Source organism: Pezoporus occidentalis, unplaced genomic scaffold (assembly GCF_034315485.1).
Source record: "Pezoporus occidentalis ecotype Australia unplaced genomic scaffold, CSIRO_AGI_Poc_V1 ctg4, whole genome shotgun sequence".
In the NCBI taxonomy this organism is placed as follows: Eukaryota; Metazoa; Chordata; class Aves; order Psittaciformes; family Psittacidae; genus Pezoporus; species Pezoporus occidentalis.
In genome coordinates, this window is record NW_026915724.1 from 17,220,395 (window position 1) to 17,241,309 (window position 20,915).

Here is a 20,915-nt window from a genome sequence, read left to right on the forward strand (position 1 = left end):
AGCATCTGGTCAGAGAGGAAGTGAAGCTTCAGAAGAGTTGTTCCTCCCAGCTTCCCTCCTGGGGCAACACTGGGGAAAGGGTGCAGGAGGGACACAGCCCCATAGCAGGCAGAGCCAGTCATGGAGGGGCTGGGGGACTCAGGATGCCATGCAGGCACACAGGAGCTGCCCAGGAGTGTGTTGGGTCTTGCGCTGGAAGGGAGCAGCGGCTGGGCTCCTTGCCACAACCACACTCCCCAAAATTGTCCAGTCAAGCTAACAGTTACCACAATTTCTGACTAGCTTTTCTGTTGTAGACATTTCCCTTGGCAGGGGTAAGTCCTCTCTGAGCAGTCTTAAGGCTTACTTTTTCTTAGGTACCTTTCCTTCTTCAATTGTAAAGTCTTTTTTCTTTCTATCCATCCTTTATGGTCAGGTCTGGTTTTTAGGCATTCTTTTGTACTGTTAAAAAAAAATGCAGTATTTTTTTTCACAGAAAGTGATGAAACATTCTTCATTTTAGCTCGTTGTAGCAAAGTCCTTTTTCATAAGATTATACAGCGTGTTCCTAACATTTAAGAATAATAAGCTACAAAACCACAACTAGATCCTTTTCTCCTATCAGTCCAAATCTATGAACAATAGAGCTATGTTGATTTATGCCAGTCATGCACCTGGCCTTTATTCTGTTTGATGGCATTCAGTGTCTCTTTGGAAGATTTAACCTATTCGTTCCATTTTAATTAAATAACAATGATCATTAGTGGGTTTGTGGTGTCTGTTTTGAATTAAATTTGTTCTGAGTATGTACGTCATGTTGATTCATTTTATCTTTTGTGATATATACAATACACATAGATCAGTGATCACATGTCCTCTTAAGTGGCTCAGCAGAGGGAACATTTCCTTCCTTTAACATGGCAATATCAAGCTACAAGAATCTGACTAAATACAATTTATCAGTTCTAAACTTGGTCCTACTCTTCTGCATGCAGGGATAATGAGATTCCCAAAAGGGTTTTCTTTTCCTTGAGCCTGCTAAAGGCGTAGTGGGGTGACTGTGTAGTTTCCTTGCTTCCACCCCTGTTGTTGATACAAATGCCCTCCCTGTTTGTGTAAAGCTTCCATGTATGTATATTTGCATTAAAAGGGTTATCTTAGGTTTTCTGGAGACTTGTGAGCTGCCCTTCATTACATAACAAACAGGTTTTATCTGCAATAACAATCTCTATAAACCTAGAAACTGTATGAGACTTGCTGCATGTTTTAATATGGCGTGTGAGGCAAAGTCCTCTGAAGTGGTTAGATTTTTACACTGAGCCACTGAACTTTGGATAACACCTATGTGTTTTCTTGGAGAACTGCCCAGAGTGCATTTAGGTTCATTACTACTTAGGTTACTGTCTCCGGGGGTATGTCACTGCCTTTGATTTCACTGCAAAGGTGAAGTTAGAACTTTATTATTGATTTGACTCGTTGTTCTGAGGTAAATTTTATCAGTTGCAACCTTTGCCTTAGGCAGAGGAATGGGTATTCAGGTGTATTACTGGCTCTCTAGGTTTGTAGCATAGACAGTATTCTGATCAGAAAGCAGTCAGAAGGAGCTAGAATTAAGATTTGTGGCAGGTGCTGTTAGCTAATAACAGAAATCCTCTATTAAGTAATATCTCAAGCTGAGGCTTTTGCTCATTATGTTATTAACACACTGTTAGTTAAAACTGTGCCTGCAAGGGCAGGACACAGCACCGTTTATTTCTGCATCTTTAAAAATTATTTTCTTCATTATGTCTTCAGGCTTCAGCAATCAGATCTGAGCAGTTCTTTTCGGATTGAAATTCTAACAATCTTCTTCCAGATCATTTATAAATTACTGACATACCTATGAATGTAATTATTCATTCTTACCAGTGCACAGTCATCCTGTGACAGGAATCTTAGACATAGGCTCCTGCACAATATAGAAATCTGTTGCTGTTCCCAGTTTAAATATAACTGAACAGAGACAGATCATGATGCTAACTATCTGTCTCTTTATTCCATATAATAATGCAGCAGTGCTTAATCTTTACCAATCAGCTGGTGATAACAAAGAAACTGCGTCTCATGAAACACATATGCTTCACATTCCGAACAACCCGTAGGAATCAGAGTAATTGGCTGAGGTGTAAAGTAATGACAGGAGTGTGTCTAAAAAAATCTTATATATTTTGAATGCTGTCAGCTGCAAACCAGGAGACACAGTATAATATGAACAACAGGTCATAGCTACAGTGGATCCCTGAAACTGACAAAGAGAACATAAAGATTCATTGGTTGTTTAGCTTGCAATTCTTTATACTCAGAGGATGCTTCATTCCAGCTCTGACAATGACCAGCCTCTTGCAGATTTGAGATGTCTGGGCCAGCTGCACAAAGGAGGTTTATACTTATCCCTTGCAGTCTTAATGCCTTCAGTGATGCTGTAACATTGTACTATGGCACTATCCCCTTTAATGCAAAGTAGTTATTTTTGCCTATGTATTTTTAGAAAATACAGGCAGATTTACAGATGACTGGACCATTGTGCCCTAAATTTTCTTACATCATTAAAAAAAGATGCAGGAGGTTTTTTTAAACAGGGAAACCACAAGGAGAATGTAAGGGGCAAAAAGCATGGCAAGACTTCATTACAAAGCCATAATGCACTTGAATCATTTTCAGTAAGACCACGTTTTCCATGCTATTTTATGAGGGGCAGAAAGGAAACAGAAGGGAGAAAAAAAAACAAATAATTCACAGAGGACTTTGGAAGAAGCAAAACTACTAGCAGGAGGGAGAGCTAGAATGAAATGGCTCACAAGTGACTCCAAAGAAGTGGTTACAAAACTGGAGGAAGTTAACTCACCCAAATCATTTTGCTGCTGACAGAGTGAAAGGTCAATGGCTCCATGTTTTACATGAAAGCTCCACAGTTATAAAAGCACAGACCTTCAAACTCAGATATGGGATGACTTTTAAGAAATTTTAATTGGAAGATTTTGTTATTAGAAACTAAAGTTGCAATATTATTTATAAGCAGTGAAAAGGAACAAAATGTATGCTTTTCTCTACAATGAATGTATTTCCTTCCACAGTGCCCTGTGATCTATTTCATTTATTTGCCTGTAGTTCTCAGTGTTAAGCTTCCAAACTGTCTTTCAGCTCCCATTAATCTGACTGTGTTTTGTAGTTATAATAAATGGAAACTCACAGACCTTGGTGTCATCCACCTCAGATAACATGATCCTATTAAATCTAATCCACATTACATTTAATCCACATTAACTAGAGGAGAACCTTTTGCCCTTAATACTTATATGGACAAGAGATTTGGCAGCAGCAATACCAATGTGGTTTAGTCTAGAGAGGAAATCTACTGTACTTACGTAATTGATTTGGGACTCAGATGAACCATTATGGCAATCTAAACACACTGTTCAAGAGTGTGGGCTTTTTAGCCATGAGTTTCTGTGTATTGAACACAGTATTTGATCCTTTTTCATTAAACTTTTCAAAACTTTCCTTAGGAGCCTGCATTTCAAGAGGTACAAACCTTATAGTAAAATCTTGCCAGCAGAGATTAACATATTCATTTCTGTGGTTATTACTTCTAATTTTAAGGTGAATGAAGCAAAATGCAAGCTGTAAAACTTTTGTACCCTTGAACACAAGCAATAATAACAATGCAAGCTCAGAAAGGATGACTGGGATTGAGAGGATTTTACCATTGAAAATATTAATATTGCTTGAAGACTTGAATAGCAAATAGTAATGATAACCAGACAATACAAAATTACAGGGAAAGTCTCTCTGTGGGAGGTACTTCAGTTCTAACATGGGAACTGATAGATTTGGGAGTCCACCTGAATTTCAAAGGAGGTTAATAATCCATGGAAGTTACTGTCAAATGGCAACACCCAGATGATGAAAGCCTTGGGACTGCTACTTATAACAAGTAAAAAAAACCCACAACCAAACATGACATGGGGTTTACCCAAAGCTAACATTACTATTTATTCTCATAACATTTTATCTTACTACAAGATTTAGTCACTTCCTGTCCGATATAAAATGTACTGGGGAAATTGTTTACTTTGATTTTAATGAAGATCTTTCCTGGTGAACCTGAAGAAAATAAAACTTTACAGTTGAAATTATGTCTGCTATTCATGGCTTGAAATACTTGAAAATTCAGGCTCTTGTTTTCCAGAAGTTGTTTCCCATGTGAGAAAATTCAGAATATTTTAAGCACAGAATGGACCATGTGTGAAATACAGTTCAGTGTCCACACTAATTTTTTCAGTAATAATTCTTCAATCAGACTAATCTAAACAGGACAACTTCTTTCCTTATGTAAAGATTATCCACTGGATCTTCAGGATCAAAAAGTTTTTTACTAGGTGCTTATCAGCATGGCATAGATTTATCTATGTTGAAGTACAAAACCAATTCTTGTTGGCTTTTTATTGATTGTCCCAACGTGTGACAGCCTGACCTTATTGAAGCAATACAACTGAAGAAATTGGGGGAGGGGAGGGAAACAACCTTAAAATCAGAGTGACTTTTCTACTTTTTTTTTTTATTTTGTTATGCATTAGGATTGCACTGGAATTATTATTTCCTAACCTTTATAACATACAGTTACTCAAATTTTTCATTTCTGCTTGTCAGCATTAAAACTACATCTGATAAAATAAAATCAGATGGAAGAGAACTGAAATCCAGGACTGGCTCCAAGTTGTGACACAGAAATCGTTGCCATGTTTGCTTTTTCTGAAGGGGGAAGGGAAGAAGCAAAAGGCTTTATTATGGTTAGGGAAAATCTGCTTCACAGAGCAGTCTGATGGGCATGAGATAAAAAATGTTGCTAGAGAACTGAATGATAAAGTTCAACTGCTCTTCCTTTCTCCTTGTGGAAATTTTCAGTGCCAACTAAGGGCAGTAAATCAATTGAGTATTTCCACAGTTTTCGTCACCTGAATATTTAACAATGTACTTCAAAGGCAGGTGGCCTTATGTATAGAAAGGATTCAGTTGTTGCCATCCAAAAAGATGATTTCTGAACCCCATGACCTCCAGGCCGATGGGTGTTTCTGTCCCATGGGACAGACTGTCATACAGAGGAAGCTGTTTCTCCAGAGCATCTCCAGAGATGGCTCTGCCATTACATGCCAGTCCTTTGCTCCCTCAGAGGCCTCAACCCTGGCATGCTTTCACTACATTCCATTTCCTTCAAAACTTGCTCTACAGCTGAGAAGCCTCTGCATGGACATAGATTTGCCTGTAATGGAGTTACCACGAAAGATAAAGGAACACAAGATTTCGTGTGATCGGCTTTCTGGCACTTTTGTCACCCTGCAAAGCTGCAAAGGATCTGCAAAGCTGCAAAAATTTGATAGAGATCAATGACCAAAGCCATAAGGACTATTGATCTGGCATCTTCTTCTACTGATCCAGCTAGCACCTTACTCCAAACACACTGAGGATATGCTGCTGCACTTTAAGCAAGAAGGCAGTTGAAAGTGGGAACAAGCCATGTCAAGTGTATTCAGTCCAGCCCTGTATTCAGAATAAGCAAACTGGACCCCTCTGTCCTCCACCATGTGTCAGTATCAGGTACAAAGTGAAGATTTGAATGTCAAAGGAAAGAGTTTTGTTGGTGTAGTCCTGTAATTCATGCTGCAAAACTGTAGCAGGTACAACTGCTGTTCCTAATGTAACTTGTCTTCATTTAATCAAGAAAAAAAGCTTATGGAGGAGACTTTCTGGCTCTGAAGATTACAAGAAAAATTATTCTCTGAGTTTCTTGTATAACCACATTCTAACAAGCAGAAATGATGGACTCTTGCTTACTCAGGCAGTTCAGCTTCTTAAAGCTACAGAAGTGCTTGCATAAAGCAAGCAGGATTTAGCAGCCTGTGAAAAACACATAAAAGAAATAGCAGGTTAAAATAACCAAACAAGAAAATGTATGGTTTTGAGAACATACAGCATTTATTTGGCCCCAGAATTCCTAGCATTGTAACAAACTCCCAGAGTTTCACTCCTTAAAGTGCTTCAAACTCCATTTATATTATTATTATTTGAACATTAATGTACATTTCTGTATAAACATCAATCCAAAGACATTTATATTTTTATAAAATTCTTTATATTAGTGGATCAAATTTGCTCTCAAGATGACCAGCATTAAGGCAAATTACCAAAATTAATACACTGGAGTTATTCAAGTTGATGCTGTTGTGGGTGAGAGCAGAATTTGGCCCAGTAGGGTATATACAATTATATTTTCTGCATATATTGCAAAAGGCATAATGGAAATTGATAACATTGAAAAGGGAGTTTATCGAAGCAAATTCTTTTAATTTGCTTTAGCACAGTCCACATCCAGAGGATGCATTTGCTAACCAACTGTTCTGAATAACTAGCCTGGTGGCAGTGACATGGTGATCAACAAAAGGGGAACCCATGGTGCATGAATTCTTGCAGTACTTCAGCAGACCTAGCCTGAGGTGTGTACAACTATTATAACAGCAAATTACTTTACTGGGCAGCCATGCAAACTCACTGCACCATGAACCTCTGAAATTCTCCTGATGGAGACATGTTTGTCATTGATGTTAATATTCCGAAGACAGCCAAAAAATGGGTCTTTAACTGGAAGCCACGGTGCGTCCAAATATGCTACAAAAAACAAGGTAGAAAGAGCAGTTTAATAAAATGAGAATGATTTTAAAGAACATAGATTATTGCAAGTCTTTCAAAAGAGGGGGAATGATATAGGACTACACACATGAACAGGAGCCTTGTTTTGGAAATGAAAAAAAAAACAGTAGATATATAAAAAATAAGAAGCAATAATATTACCTGGAATTTTGCCAAAGTAGAGTGGCTGATGCACACGTCTAGGAGGAGAGGGTGGAAGTCCAGTAGTATAGTTACTTTGTGTGCCCACCTCTAGCTGCACTGTGTTCTCCTCCTGAGAGACTGCAAAGAAGCAGGTAAATGAGTGCTCTTTCTCAACCCTAGTGAAGGATCAACTACATATGGCACTATTTTTAAATAACATCTGTGTTGAAATTTAACTCGCAGGGAAAATGTATTTTATTTTAATTCAAAGTCAGATTGACACATCTAGCTAGACTTGGGCTAAATATAGCCCAAAACCCCCGCCTTATGTAAAGCGTTGAATTAACACGAGACACTTACGTTGTTCTAAAGAGTATTCTCAGAATACACAGAAGTGAAATGATTAATAAAAATCTAGTGCTCTGTGCCCACTGTCCTTCCAAAGTTTCAGGTATGTACAATGTACCTGCAATAGTATGCCACTGTCCATCAAACAGATGTTGCTTAGGTGCGACTGATGTCTGGAATTCACCAGCACCATTATTTCCAGCAGCAATGACCTGTAAAAAAGTTATCGTTTAAGTTACTGTGGCAAAGAGCAACAGAAAAATACAGTACTTTAAGTAATTTACTGGACTTGTGATGGCTGAGTTTCACCTAGTTTTAAGTGTCACAGACATTGTATATATATTTCAGAAATTTTCCTCTCCAAGAGGGAAGTGAATTTACCTAATAGAATCCCAGGAGAGGATATTTGACTAATTTTACAAGCACAGATACATACCTTTGCCTCTCCCTCTCAATCTTAGAAAATTATGCTAATTCTTTTGACATAAACTCTCTGAGACAAGGTCTTTCCTACTAGGCCTTCCTTTCCTTTCCCAAAGCAGTGATCTACATGCTTGGCATCTCCTAAGAGAATCTCTGCAATGCATTTCTCTGGCCTTTCATACACTTTTGGACTACTTTTAATTTACTGTGGAGACAGTGTTCTCACGGGAGAATGGATAATTGGTACATAAACTCCGAATAATCCTGAAAGGCACAGCAAGGCCGTGAGAGGCCCAAGGAAGCTTAAGCAAGCAAGATAAGAAGAAGATGGAATTCACTGAGGTAATGAGAACTGTGGACTGTTGGCAAGCTTTCGAGGTCAAGTTCCCACACCTGTGCTTAACCAATTATGTGCTAGTTGCAAAGGGTCTTCAAGACATGTATCCAATCATAATACGCCAAATCACTGTAAGTGCATGTAAGAAATAGTACTTAAGGGGTTAAGGCTTTGTAATAAACGGCTTTTGTCTGATCATATTGATCTCTGACTGAGTCCATATATTTTCTGCGGCAATTTACTTATGAATTTTGCAGCCTGTTTATGACATTTTGAACAAGCACCTGCTTGTGCTTTCTCGCTTCTTGCTTCTCAGTCTGTGTGAGTGCATTATGTTCTTTCAACATCTTCCATTCAAACTCTCTTTTGGTGTGATGGTTCCAACAAGCTTGGTCAGGTAACTGATACACTTGAGTCCACTTTTTATCAGGCTGATTGATGATGTCCCTCTGTCCTTTTATTCCTTCCTGTGGCATCCTGTCCACACTGACAGCCATCATTAATCTAAGTTACTGCTGAGAAAAAGTGGTCAATCTTGCCTCTAGGGAGTCCCTAGCTGTCAATGCCCCTGCTCCTATGTGCTGGTTGTATCTTGAAACAGATCTGGGGAAACTGATAACAAAATGATAAATAATAAAACCAGATTCCCTAATCTGGGAAGAGAAGAGCAAAACTGAGCTTTCTGAAGTTAGGTAGACTCATGCTAGCTTAACCTGTGTCATGAGACAGCAGGTTCTGTGGAGCACTGACATCTATTTGGTGTCTCTCCAGCAGCAACCAGAATAGTGTTGTGGTCCAAGATTCATATTCTGAATCTGTTACATTATGAAAAAGTAGCAGTGACAATAATCACAACCATGACAAACCCATAAACTGAAGAAGATGCTAACACAAAGCAAGACGGCTCAAGTTCTATAACAGACATGGTTATGGAGCTACATCAGTACAGCCACATGATGACTGATGTAGGAGTGGGAATAAGCCACAGACTTCTGGGCAAAACCCCAAGGGGTTTTTATAAAGGTCCAGAAGCCTGAGAAAATTAAGACTGTGTCCTACTGCTGACCACTTGAAGAAAGCATGTGCAAACTGATGTGCACACAATGGAATCTGCTAACAGAGGCGCAGAGACAGGCTCAATTTCCCATGTGATAGTTTTAAATAACTAAGGAAGTTATTTAACATTATACCTATAGACAAATGTTGTAATACATAAGGCTAGAGTTCAAGGTCAGAATTTCCTCTGCTAAATAAGGACTCTGCAGCTGAAATGGAAATACAGCTTATATTTACCTTTCCTTCTTCCATGTAAATAGTCAAGTAGTTGTCTTGCTTGCTTCCAGCGTGGAAAAGTATACCTGTTGATCTCCTTGGTCGAATGGTAAATACAATCCTAAAATCCAAGCCCATCAACAAATTACCTGTGGATAATTAAACAGTGGGTAGAGGAATGATATTAGGAGAAGTTAATTGGAACTAGATGACCTTAAGGTCCTTTCCAACCCTAACGATTCTATGACTCTATGATTCTATGAAATCCTTACACATACACACGTAAGACATAATCTACACATCTTACCAGTGGTGATATATCCTCCTTCATTAGAGAAATTAATCCCTGTGTCCATGGGAACATCCAGACATGGAAGTACACCATTTTTTTGCTGAGGTGCATTCATGACTTCTCCATTCATCTTAAAATTCTTCAAGCAACCCTTGAAACTGTTCATTGGTATATTCTGAAAACATATTTCCAAACTAAAATAAATACTAAAGCATGATGGCAATTTTGTAGTAAGAATACCCCTAAGTTCTTTTGTACTGTTGGACTGTATAAAGCCGACTGGCACTAAAGGCATCTAAACCTCACCTCTGATGCAATGAAAAAGTATCCAAAATTTTTTTAAAAAAGCTTAAAAATGAAAGCAACAGTTGTTTCTCAGTTAACATAACTTCTGTTTGCAGAAATGATGCTTCCCAATGATATGTCAAAAAGACAAAGCAACAAGAGCTGTGAAATCTTAGACACACCCTTCCCTTTCTAATAGGCTGTTTATTTAAATCTGATTTTATAAAAGCCCTGCATCATTAATTGTCCAGTTTTTAAAGTGATATTTCAAATTAAAATCCAGTTCTCCATTCACAATTCTTTAATGCTTCCTTTAATTCTTTAATGCTTCTTAATGATTACTCTTCCACAGGTTATTGCCTAGTCCACTGAGGTGGATATTCTGCTGGAAGAGGGTATTCCTGGAATTACGAATGTGTCTTTGATCTTTTCTATTTTTTAAAGAAATGTAAACAGTACATGGCTGTTATCAGTGTCTCAGCAATAACCACTGACAACATGGATCCAGCTGAGAGCTGGGTAGACAGGCGAGGAAGATGATCTGTAGTGAGCGGCTGGAAACACCAGTCACAGATGGTGCTCACTGAATGCTTGGAAATATCTCACAAACTTTTACAACATGGAAATCCTGCACATTAACATTTTCACATTTAATTAGTGCAGAATGGAGTGTGTGTGGAGGTGGATGTGTCAATTACCTGTGTTTTTAGTGATGGCAGTCCTCCCATGTAGATTGGTGGCTTAATGCTGATGGCAGAATTTGCTGCTAATCTTCTGTGCTGGGCCCTTAGACCATCAACAACAAGGCGGATGCTCTCTGCATCTGTGCTGAAGGCAACCTTTGCAGGGTACAAGCATAGCACAGTGAGAAACCCTAAGGCAAATGAAAGCCACTGAAGATTTTTTTTTCTTTAACTTAAACACCCTATTGTTGAAATACTTAAACTGAAAATAACATGCTGGGACCATCAGTCTCTATAAGCTCTCTCATAACAGAGACCTGACAACACATGAACTTTCAGGCATAGGACTTACCTTCAGATGACTAGAATCCAATTTCTGATACCTTAAAAATTCAATAGGCTGTGCCTGCTGAATAGTTGTGGTTTCATCATGGTTCCTGTGCCATACTTACAGTGTGCCATTGCCCATCATTGTATTTAATACTGGTTTTGAGTTTGATTTGTGTTCCTCCAGAGCCAAGTGAAAAGACAAAACGTCCTTTTGAAATGTGGAGAGCCATATAAGAGTCCTCAGACCTTTCCTCTATGAAAACTATTAATCCTCTTGATGATCGAGTCCGTACATCTACAGAAAAATGTAACCTGTAGTGGAAAGTAAGCAGAGGTCTGTTTTGATAGTGGTATTCTTTCTGTGCTCCAGAAAAATGCCAGTGAAACTCCATTTGTGAAACACAAAAAAGCTTTTGAGTGGGATCATGGTGTTCTGCATTGCCTGCATTTCTGAATGCAAATGAAAGTTGACATATTCAGGCTTAGGAGTTGGCATCAATATGCACTGTAATTGTCTACCACATCCAAGTCAATCTACCTAGTCTGGGTAAATGTTAACATACTAAAAAAAAAAAAAATGCCTGAACCATTCTTTTGTTATGCCCCAAGACATACTCAAGAAGAAAATCCTAACTCCTAGCACCCAAATATTCAAGCAGCTTTGACAATTCAAGTATTAAGGGGAGAACAGAGAACATTTGTATTACCTGTCTGTAGATGACAGTGGAGAAAACATGTAGGATATAAAACTGTTGGGGATGTTTCCAAAGAGATATGCTTCACTGCTGACATTTAACTGATTTGGTAAAGTGTGGGTTTGCACATTAGCAGCTTTCAAATACCCAAGGTATTTCTCATTCTGTACCTGTTAAGACAGAATTGAAACCTTTACTATGCATACACATGAAGAAAACCCATCATTTCAAGCTACACATTTAAAAGTTTCCACCTGAGGCAATCAACAGCCTGCTCTAAATGGCAGAGAAGTTGTTGTCATTCTGAACAGGGATGGGTTTAGCATGGAACTTCCACAACAAACAACTTGCTTCAGATGTGAGATGAAAGTAAATAACAACTGAATCTCAGCTCTGCAAAACATGGCTGTGCAGACAAAGCCTTGGCTTCAATATAGAGCAAAGATTACAGTAAAAATAAGCATACCTTGAGCATCTTAAACTTAAGAGGATTTTTAAATTCCTTCAGCAGCATTGGTTCAAGGTTCTCATATTTGCGGCAAGCTCCAAGGGACACACCAGTCTTTGCAGTATAATTAACGAGATTCTGAACCTCAGGGAGCTGACCTGCCCTAGAGTGATGAAAGCAGTAAGTGCCATGACACATCATTCCTTTGCTTTAGTGTAATTAACGACATATTGTAAAACTGTGCTCTGTACAAAATAAATTTCCCAGTGGTCTGATGTTAGACTACCAGTTTTCATTTTCCAATGAAAAATGTAAGTTCAATGCTGTAAAAAGTATTCCTATTTTCCTGGGTTTGCCTGTTTCTTTTTGTCTATGGAAAAACTGATGTTTTGCTTTGATCTCTTCTAAACAAATTGATTTTTGCTAAAAACTATACGTTTATAACAAACATTGCCATTGAAAAAAGAGGGGAAAATGGCAGCAGCCTTGTTTGAATAAGGTATCTGGATCAGACTACAAAACTTTGCTGGTTAATTATGCATAACCAGCGGCAGATCAAGAGAAAATGGCAACAACAGATCCTGCTAACTCAATGATTCACTCTCTCCTTAAGACATTCTAATGAGATTTGTCAAGGGGCAAAGCCCATCCCAGCTTAATATATAGCTTTAATATTATAGCCAAATTATCAGAAAGGCTGTCAAAACCAAGTTCCTGTGTGTAAAAAAATAGTAACACTATCCACTATCATTTTGTAAGTTGGACAGAGTTTCTCTAATCAGTAAACTACAAAACACCTTACAACTAGGAAGAGCAACAAAGTTCCTTGCCCCTGGGTTTTTGTTAGAAGAGTGGTAGAATTGGGAGCAGAGTCTGAACTTCTTTGATTCTCATCCAGTTCACCATTCACTTGATCAGACTAGCTACAATATTAACTCTTAATCTATTTTTGTACTACAAGCAGTTTTCCAAATTTGTTTTCTGATGGGTAGGTTAATACACAGGTTACTTCATTGCCTTGCAGTGCTCTAAATGAAGATATAATTTAAGCAACCTGGTCTAGTAGAAGGTGTCTCTGCCCATGGCAGGGGGGCTGGACTAGATGATCATTAAAGGTCACTTCCAACAAACCATTCTGTGGTTCTATAATAATAAAATCAAAATACAATGTCATTTTGTAAAGTCTATACGTGTATAAATATTCATCAAAACTTAGCTAAAATAAAAAGTCCCACTGGGACACCACTTGTGACTCAAGGAATTCTTTTCTTTAAAGAACATATTTATGCATATTTTTCATCCTAAATTTTTCCTGTAAGATGCCCTAATAATCAGAGCAAAGTGAAAAAGAGACAACATAAATCACACACATGATTTCTATACACAAGCTCTCATCTTTTTGTGTAACTCTTCTGGTTCCATCAGTAAGCTTTGCTCATTTCATTACTTGGCTTCCAGTGTAGCTAAAATGATGCAGTCTAGCAGACCTTTTTATGTGCCTTGTTGGGACACTTGCAATTCACTAATTTGAGGTCAGTCTTTTATTAAAACACTACTAAACAAGTATGATTCAGACTAAGATTCATTACATCTGAACAGCAGAATTAATTACAACTTGATACCATGTATTATATACCTGAATGAAAGAATATTTGGGGGCAGTAAAGTTACACATCCATGAAGGCTTCATGTATTTAGAAAAAAAAGTTACTTTAACAAAAAGTTATTGTAATCTGATTAAAGAAGGAAAGCAGGCCAAAATGTAAGAAACATTTGAACATTAGAACAGGCTGCCCAGGAAAGTGGTGGAACCACTGTCCCTGGAAGTGTTCAAAAACTGTATAGAGGAGCCCCTCAGTGATATGGCCTAGTGGTGGTCTTGGCAGTCCTGGGATAATGGTTGGACTTGATGATCTTAAAGGTATTTTACAACCTAGTTGACTCTATGATTCTATGACTCCAAACAAAATTCTTTCTATGTCAAATACCTTTTTATAAAGATGTTTGAGATGCAACCTTCAAAATCATCTCCACCAAACTTTATAGGTTCAATTAATGCCCGTGCTCTGGGAGAGTCAACTGATGCCAATTCCGACTTATCATCAACCAATAGATGTACTCTGAAACCAAGTGAATAAAAATAAGCATGAATTCTAAAGAGATAGTTATGAACCTAAATGAAATATATGTATTAAAAAAGAACCATTTGACAAATGTATTTGCTTGTTACATTATAATTATGCTAGAGCTTCATTAGCTTCTTTCTGTGACTTTTTCAGTACATGCTCATTGACTGCTATGAATTTGCTCTGCTTTTTGGTAGTAGACACTGAGCAAGAGTTGAAACTAGTACTTTAGTCCTACAGTGAAATCCTGGTCCCATTAAAATTCATGAAAAACCTCTCCTTGACAGCTATGGGACAGGATTTCATCCTTTCTGTCAAAATGGTGCACTTTACATGTTATTAGCATCTAGTACTGATAATATTAAGCTATAATTACCTGAAGTTATAGCCATTTTCCACTTCAGCTAACAGTTATGTCCTTTTATGTGTTCTACAGAAATCACTATTATTTAGGAGCTTTTCAGTAAATTGTCTTTCCTTATATGTATCTGCATTAAAGATAATTATTGAAAAAACAGACACAATATTAGCTTCTTCCCTGGGCCTCTAACCACTTACGTTACAGTGATGTATGTAAAGGCTATGGGAACGGGAAGAGCTCCAAGGCTCCAGCTTGACAAGCATTCAAAACTCACACCATCTATAAAACACATGCATAGCAGTGTACAGCTGAAACATCATAGCTATCAGCATGCACATTCATAGATCAAAAATCTCCTTTTGCTTCATTATTTCAGCATCCTTTGCTAGCAGAGGCCCCTTTTAGCTGTGTACAAAAAGAACAATTCACACAAAATTTTAATCTTCTTTCTTTAACCACAACATAAAAGAATTAGGTAAAGAACTTAACTCACATGTTGTTTGTTTTTGTGACTGTCACGTAATGCATTGACCCATCTTTGTATTTCTTTTCCAGTTTGATTTCTTTCTCTCCCATTTTTGCAATTACAAAGCCAGGTGTCAGAAAGACGGTAAGAATATTAGGCTATAAAAAAATCCAATAAAATGATCAGGTAAATGCAAGAGCCTTTAGTTCTCCTTGATATTGCCATTTATACAGTTCTCAGTGGTCTCTTGTGGAAAAGAAATTTTCTTACACTAAATCTGCATTTCTCAGTCATTTAGTCCTAGACGCTACAGCAAATTCTGCATGATTAGCATAGTTCCTGCTTTAAAATACCTCTGCACTCTGAATACCAGTTATTTAAAATGTGTTTTTTTAAAGTATTTTTACAAAAGCAGAGGATTCAGTTCTCCACCTCTCAAATGCCTGGTGTGCACTCACTTCTTAATTCCTTCAGCCAGCAAGGATGGGATTCTGCTTGAACCTCCTTGCTTTCTGAGGGAACAGAGCAAAATCAACTGGATTCCGCTGCACATTTGATAATGGTAACATTCTGTAGGCAGAATGCCATTTTTTTTCAGCAAACTATCAGGCAACAGTTATCTTAGTGGGATGGTGGTGATACATTGTGTATGAGCTACCCTGCAGAAGGATCAGGGTCAAAGCCCAGTTACTCACCAAACTACTTGTTGGGTGTGTGAAAAAATTGCCAGGATGTGTTTTCCTGGCCTGATATGCAAGATGCCATGCTCAAAAAAGGCTTATAATAGCCATTTATCGCCTTAAAATACAGGAATCTACATGAGATTTATGACACAAACTGATGCCAAACTGGCAGAGTCACAGAGACGTGACTGATCCAGAAATAAAACCAATCACGTATTCTAAGTTGAACATGTTTCATACCCATAGATTGTAATTTAAGAGTGTTCCAGTTGATGCCATGGTCTGAAATCCAAAGCCAACTTGAAAATCCTTGGGAAATGGGAAACCTGCTGCACTGAGGCTCAGTGTTCCCTTCTTAGAGAAAGCTGCAGATCTGACGAGCTGAAAGAGAGACAATGCTTTCAGCTATTTGCCTTTTAATCAGAAGAAATGGCAACATGGGACAACAACTGCCCTACTCAACATAATTGTGACTGACTCCAGTCAAAACCAAGCACAAGACAAACTGCAAGTACCATTATTTCAGCACAGAAGAGACTGACTGAATTGGTTTCACCAGCATTAACTGTGATCTGAGAAACTCTACAGGGAGATGAGGCTTGCTGCGTATAATGAGCTTTTCATCTCTAGCTACTCTTTGCATTGACGTGATGGCTTTAAAAGTTTTCACATTTGGGGATGCAAAAGTAAGCATCTGAAGGAATAGCTCGTAAGTACAGAGCTTTGCAGATGAGCTACATAACTGAAATTGTGTGAGTCATAAGACAGAATATTCCTGGGACTTTTTGAACAAAACATGTTTTAATACATGAGAAGTTATACAGATACAGACAGAGAATGAAAGTCAGATCCTTTGCATAGGAAAACAGCCTGCAAAGAAGTTGCTCTGTGAAAGGTTTATATGCCACAAAGGGAAATCAAATGAGAAGAAACATTAAGGGCAATGCCATATTAAAAAGGGCAAACAGGATCATGCACAGTGTAAGCATCAGTAGGTAGAAGCAGAAGGGTAGTTTTCAACTCTCCATGCAGCACTGGTTAAGCCAACACTGAAATGTCACATTTTCCCATTTTAAAAAGAACATGGCAAAACTCAAGTGTGGACAGAAAATAATGATAAAACAAACAGATGGGTAGAGCAATATCCTTACAATGAGAGACCTTGGTGGAAATAGAGTCTGCTTAGCTCTTTCAAGAAAAAAGGTTGAGAGACCATTTAATTAATGCTAGTTGATTATATGATTCTAATTAGGAAGCATAAGCACCTTGGTGAGAGAAAAGATCCTGAGTAGTATTAAGTAACTAAGTATTCTGGCCTAATCAATAACAGGAACTGGAAGCCAAGTTTAAACCCTGTGCTAGCGTTTAAACCACGACAGGTAAATATAAATTCTTAATTGTACACAGTATTAAGTAAAAGGGTCAGCTACTCCCTGGAGCAAGGTACCACAGTAGGGTGGAGACTCCTTGCTTTCATATCTTCTACCAACCCCAGGTTCTTTTAATATTGCCACATGTTAACCAAGTAAAATTTTTGACCAGAGTAAAACTTAATGATCTGGGGTTTATAGACAAACCAGAATCTGTAAACTCCAACGGGAAGTTTTTAAGGAACTTTGTCAGTTACCTTCCAATCATCTGAACATTTCTTGCTGACACCAACAGTCTCATCAAATATAACAGATGCAGTGTTGGGGTTTTTCACGTTCTTCATGCAGCCCCGGAATGGAGGTGTGGATATATTAAAGCTGGTTTCAGGGAGAGAAAGGAAAAAGAATTCAGTAGCCTGGTATTTCAAAGCACACAGCAGTATAGTAACCTGTAAATGTTGACAATATAAGAAACAGAAAAACAGAATAAGAGCAATCTTTCTTGCGCACACATATTTCACGCTGATCAAACACAATCTTCAGGATACACTGCAACAAAGATCCCACCACTAGCCAAAAATTACAGATTATGATCATCTATTATTTTCATATTATATGAGATACCCAATACAGAGTGTGAAAGAAATAGCCTAAGGAAAGAATTTAGATGGATTTTCCATACAAAGCCTATGTATTATACTCTTTTTATAATTACTTACCGCTCCCGTAGAGAAGATGGAATTCCACCTAGGTAGTACTTAGTGAAAAGGAAGACATTTATGTTGGCTTTAATATCAGGGCTGACATGAACAGTATTCCTGCTTCGGGCAAGCACCAAATGAATCTGAAATAGGTGAATAAGGAGAATTACTTAGCAGAACAAAAATTATTTAGCAGATTAAAAGTATTCCCACAGAGAAGGACACAATGTGAGCTTTCCCCCCCCCCCTTCTCTTATTTACTAGCGACTTAAATCCAGAATAACTGCAGTAGTTTAAAGGTACTTTGCAAAATTTGGTCATTTAGCCAAAGAAAATGCCTATGACAAATGCTCTGCTATCTAAATCGAAGGTGAGGTTTTATCTTCTTTAGGAAGATTGCCCTAAAATACACCTGGCTTAAGATTCAGATACTGCCTTCTGTTTGCAGTTGAAGATCCAGGAGCTGCTGCCTGACACAAAGACTAGCTCAGTCAGCTGGCTGGAGGTAACTTGGCTGGATTTGGCACAAAGGTTCCTTCCAGCAGACCCTGTGACCTATACTGTTTTGTTGGAGAGGTAGTAAGGGGAAAGGGATAATGCATCAACACAGCAATCAAAGGTTTTAACAATGTCTTTACAATTTTACTCTGGCAGCACCAAAGCTAAGCAGACAAGCAACAACAAGAAGACCACAAAAGAGTAATCCTTGTAAAGATCAGCCTGGCCTGAAGAAATAAACACTTAGGTGGTAAAAACACTAATCTAGTTATTAAACTGATGTTAATAATAGCAGTGTACACAGGTCTATTTAAATAAAGCATTTCTCTGTCAAAATTTTCTTCTTTGGTGCTTTTCCTGTTAAAACTGAACTTATTCACCAGAAAACACAACGGTAGAAAGATTAATGAAAATTTTTACATGTCCAAAGTAATCCCCAGAAGCTTGATATCCTCAAGACAAAAGGAAAACATCACAATTAGACTTCACAACAGGATGTTTAGTTTCAGTTAAATGAGTAATTTTGCAAATAACGATCACTTGATTGTTTAAAATGACATACTTGCTTATTTGTTCCATCATTTACAGTTGCGTTGGTTTCTATTTCTTTTGGAGGCTCAGAGCCAACTTTGTATTTAAAAACTGTGTGACCATCTTTAATAAGTACACTGATGAACTGATCCTGCAATAAAAAAACAACAAAACACCAAAAAAACTCCACAATTAAACTGCCAACATATTTCTTATACTTCACTGTCATGTGAATAATTTTAATGAAGCTATCTAGTTGCTTCAATAATGTTTTTGGTGGAAAAGGTAACACAAAGCAGATTAAAACTTACAATAACCAACCATAATTACTTTAAACTGTTATAAACAGATCTGGTATCAGCTCCAGATGTATTCTTCAAGTCTCTAGAGGACTTTTTGTCATTTCAAGATGTCTACTGACTTTTTACAGCATTGAGAAATTATCCAGAAGATGTCACAGCGATTGCAAACACGTCTATAATATTATTAGATGAATAACATCAATACTGTTTTGAGCACCTTTACAGGTAGAAGTCAGCATGCCACACTCTAGATTTTCCTTCCTCTGTTACCATCCATATCTAGATTTGGGAAGAATGTACTTCCACTTTTGGAGGATTTCAGCATTTCAAAATTGGCTTGATTCAAATTACATCCTCCCTGCCTGCCCCCAGTTCTGAATTCTCTGAATGGCCTAATGGAGGAGCTACTTGGAGTGTTGTTTTTTTTTTTTTTTTCTCAGCCTTCACAAAGTGAGTATTCAGCAGCCATTGTAGAATCATAGAATATCTCAAGTTGGAAGGGACCCGTAAGGATCACTGAGTCCATCTCCCTGCTCCTTGCAGTACTACCTAAAACTAAACTGTGTGACACTAAACGTACAGCAGAATCTACTAATCTGCCACTTAGACAAAAATAACACTTTTAAGAAATTTCCTTACAGTAGTTACTAAATCTAACATGTTCTCAAGTGAAGTTTTTAAAAATGTTCTTGGACCTCAAAACAGACAGAAGCATTCCACAAATTTACCCCATCTGCTGCGAAAAAGACAATGCCTTCGTCTGCAGTAGTCTCAATTGTCTGCTCATAGCGTACTCGGCTGTGGGTATTTAGTTCTTTCAATGTGACACTTGCATAACCAGTGCCTTCAAAATAGCTTTGGTCAGTCTCTTCTTTATACCTGTGATAATTTGATAACACAGATGTGAGAGAACAAGCTATTACCACATGGACTTACTGCCATTATAATTTTAAAAAAGCTTAAGTTAAGGCATTTGGTTCAGGGCCACAAATAGAGCCAAATTCTGATCTAACCCAAGTAAAAAGAAAACCTTCCACTGGCTTCTATTGGATCCGCATATGGTCTTCAGAGAGGAAGTCATAGTGACCGACTTTTTTGTGCTTAATGTGATATTTACTTTAAAAGGAGGTGAATGCATTAGCCCATGAGTTCTGTCTGGGCATTGTAACATTTAAATTGTTGGCCAATGGACTGAGATTGCCATACATGTGAGCATGCCAACACTGAGGATTTTTTCTAAGAAATGCAGTAATGACAAAAAGTTAGAAAAAAGTCACCAGTTTAGCCACAGTAGTTACTCTTCTGGATGGGAAAAGACAAGAATTCATAATGATAAAATCACAGAACTGTGAAACACGTCTGTGTTTATACCGTACCTTCTGCAGGGTTGCACTTCAGTGGTATTGAGATTAAATGTCCTCTTGAAGTTGTAAAGGCTGATAATATGCTCATTTAGGTTGTCTAATTCGATGCAGCCTTCATAATGAGGATAGTCCAGCTTGCGTGGCGGCTGCAAAATAGTGCCACCAAAAACATTCCATCAACATCTAGCTGGCAATATTTTACATTGACATGTAACTGTTAAGACTATTAGTAATATTATGCAAATACTAGTAAGACACAGAAGATGACATTCTAAATATCATAAAATTATTATTTCTTTGTATATAATATGCAAATCATCTGATACCACCCCAGGAGTACTGCAGCACAATTTAAAGTGGAGTCATATGGATGTATTGGGAATTGTACTTAGCAGGGCTGGACAGTTTTCATGCTTTCCTCAGCAAATGAAATACCATCATGCTCCCCCTTCTTTGAATTTTAGCATACGACACATCAGTCACCTTCTGTAGCAACTAGCGTCTCCTTACATCCTGTCTATTCCTATTTATATAGATAGACTTTTACAGAGCCT

The 20,915-nt window shown here is 37.8% G+C and overlaps 1 protein-coding gene across 1 annotated transcript in view; it reads right to left on the minus strand.

Annotated features, from left to right (window-relative positions):
- Positions 1–5,969: 5,969 nt before the first annotated feature.
- The window catches only part of LAMA3 (laminin subunit alpha 3), a 111,275-nt gene continuing 96,329 nt past the window's right edge, over positions 5,970–20,915 (minus strand). The window contains exons 60-76 of the mRNA XM_062632824.1: positions 20,374–20,507; positions 19,726–19,876; positions 18,727–18,846; positions 17,685–17,809; positions 17,223–17,343; positions 15,836–15,976; positions 14,940–15,070; positions 13,948–14,079; positions 11,978–12,122; positions 11,524–11,681; positions 10,939–11,128; positions 10,502–10,642; positions 9,534–9,693; positions 9,248–9,375; positions 7,313–7,406; positions 6,865–6,984; positions 5,970–6,681 (exon numbers count right to left, since the gene is read on the minus strand). Coding sequence (XP_062488808.1) covers positions 6,536–6,681; positions 6,865–6,984; positions 7,313–7,406; positions 9,248–9,375; positions 9,534–9,693; positions 10,502–10,642; positions 10,939–11,128; positions 11,524–11,681; positions 11,978–12,122; positions 13,948–14,079; positions 14,940–15,070; positions 15,836–15,976; positions 17,223–17,343; positions 17,685–17,809; positions 18,727–18,846; positions 19,726–19,876; positions 20,374–20,507 — 2,337 coding nt within the window. The 3' untranslated portion in view covers positions 5,970–6,535. The remainder of the gene's footprint in view (positions 6,682–6,864; positions 6,985–7,312; positions 7,407–9,247; positions 9,376–9,533; positions 9,694–10,501; positions 10,643–10,938; positions 11,129–11,523; positions 11,682–11,977; positions 12,123–13,947; positions 14,080–14,939; positions 15,071–15,835; positions 15,977–17,222; positions 17,344–17,684; positions 17,810–18,726; positions 18,847–19,725; positions 19,877–20,373; positions 20,508–20,915) is intronic.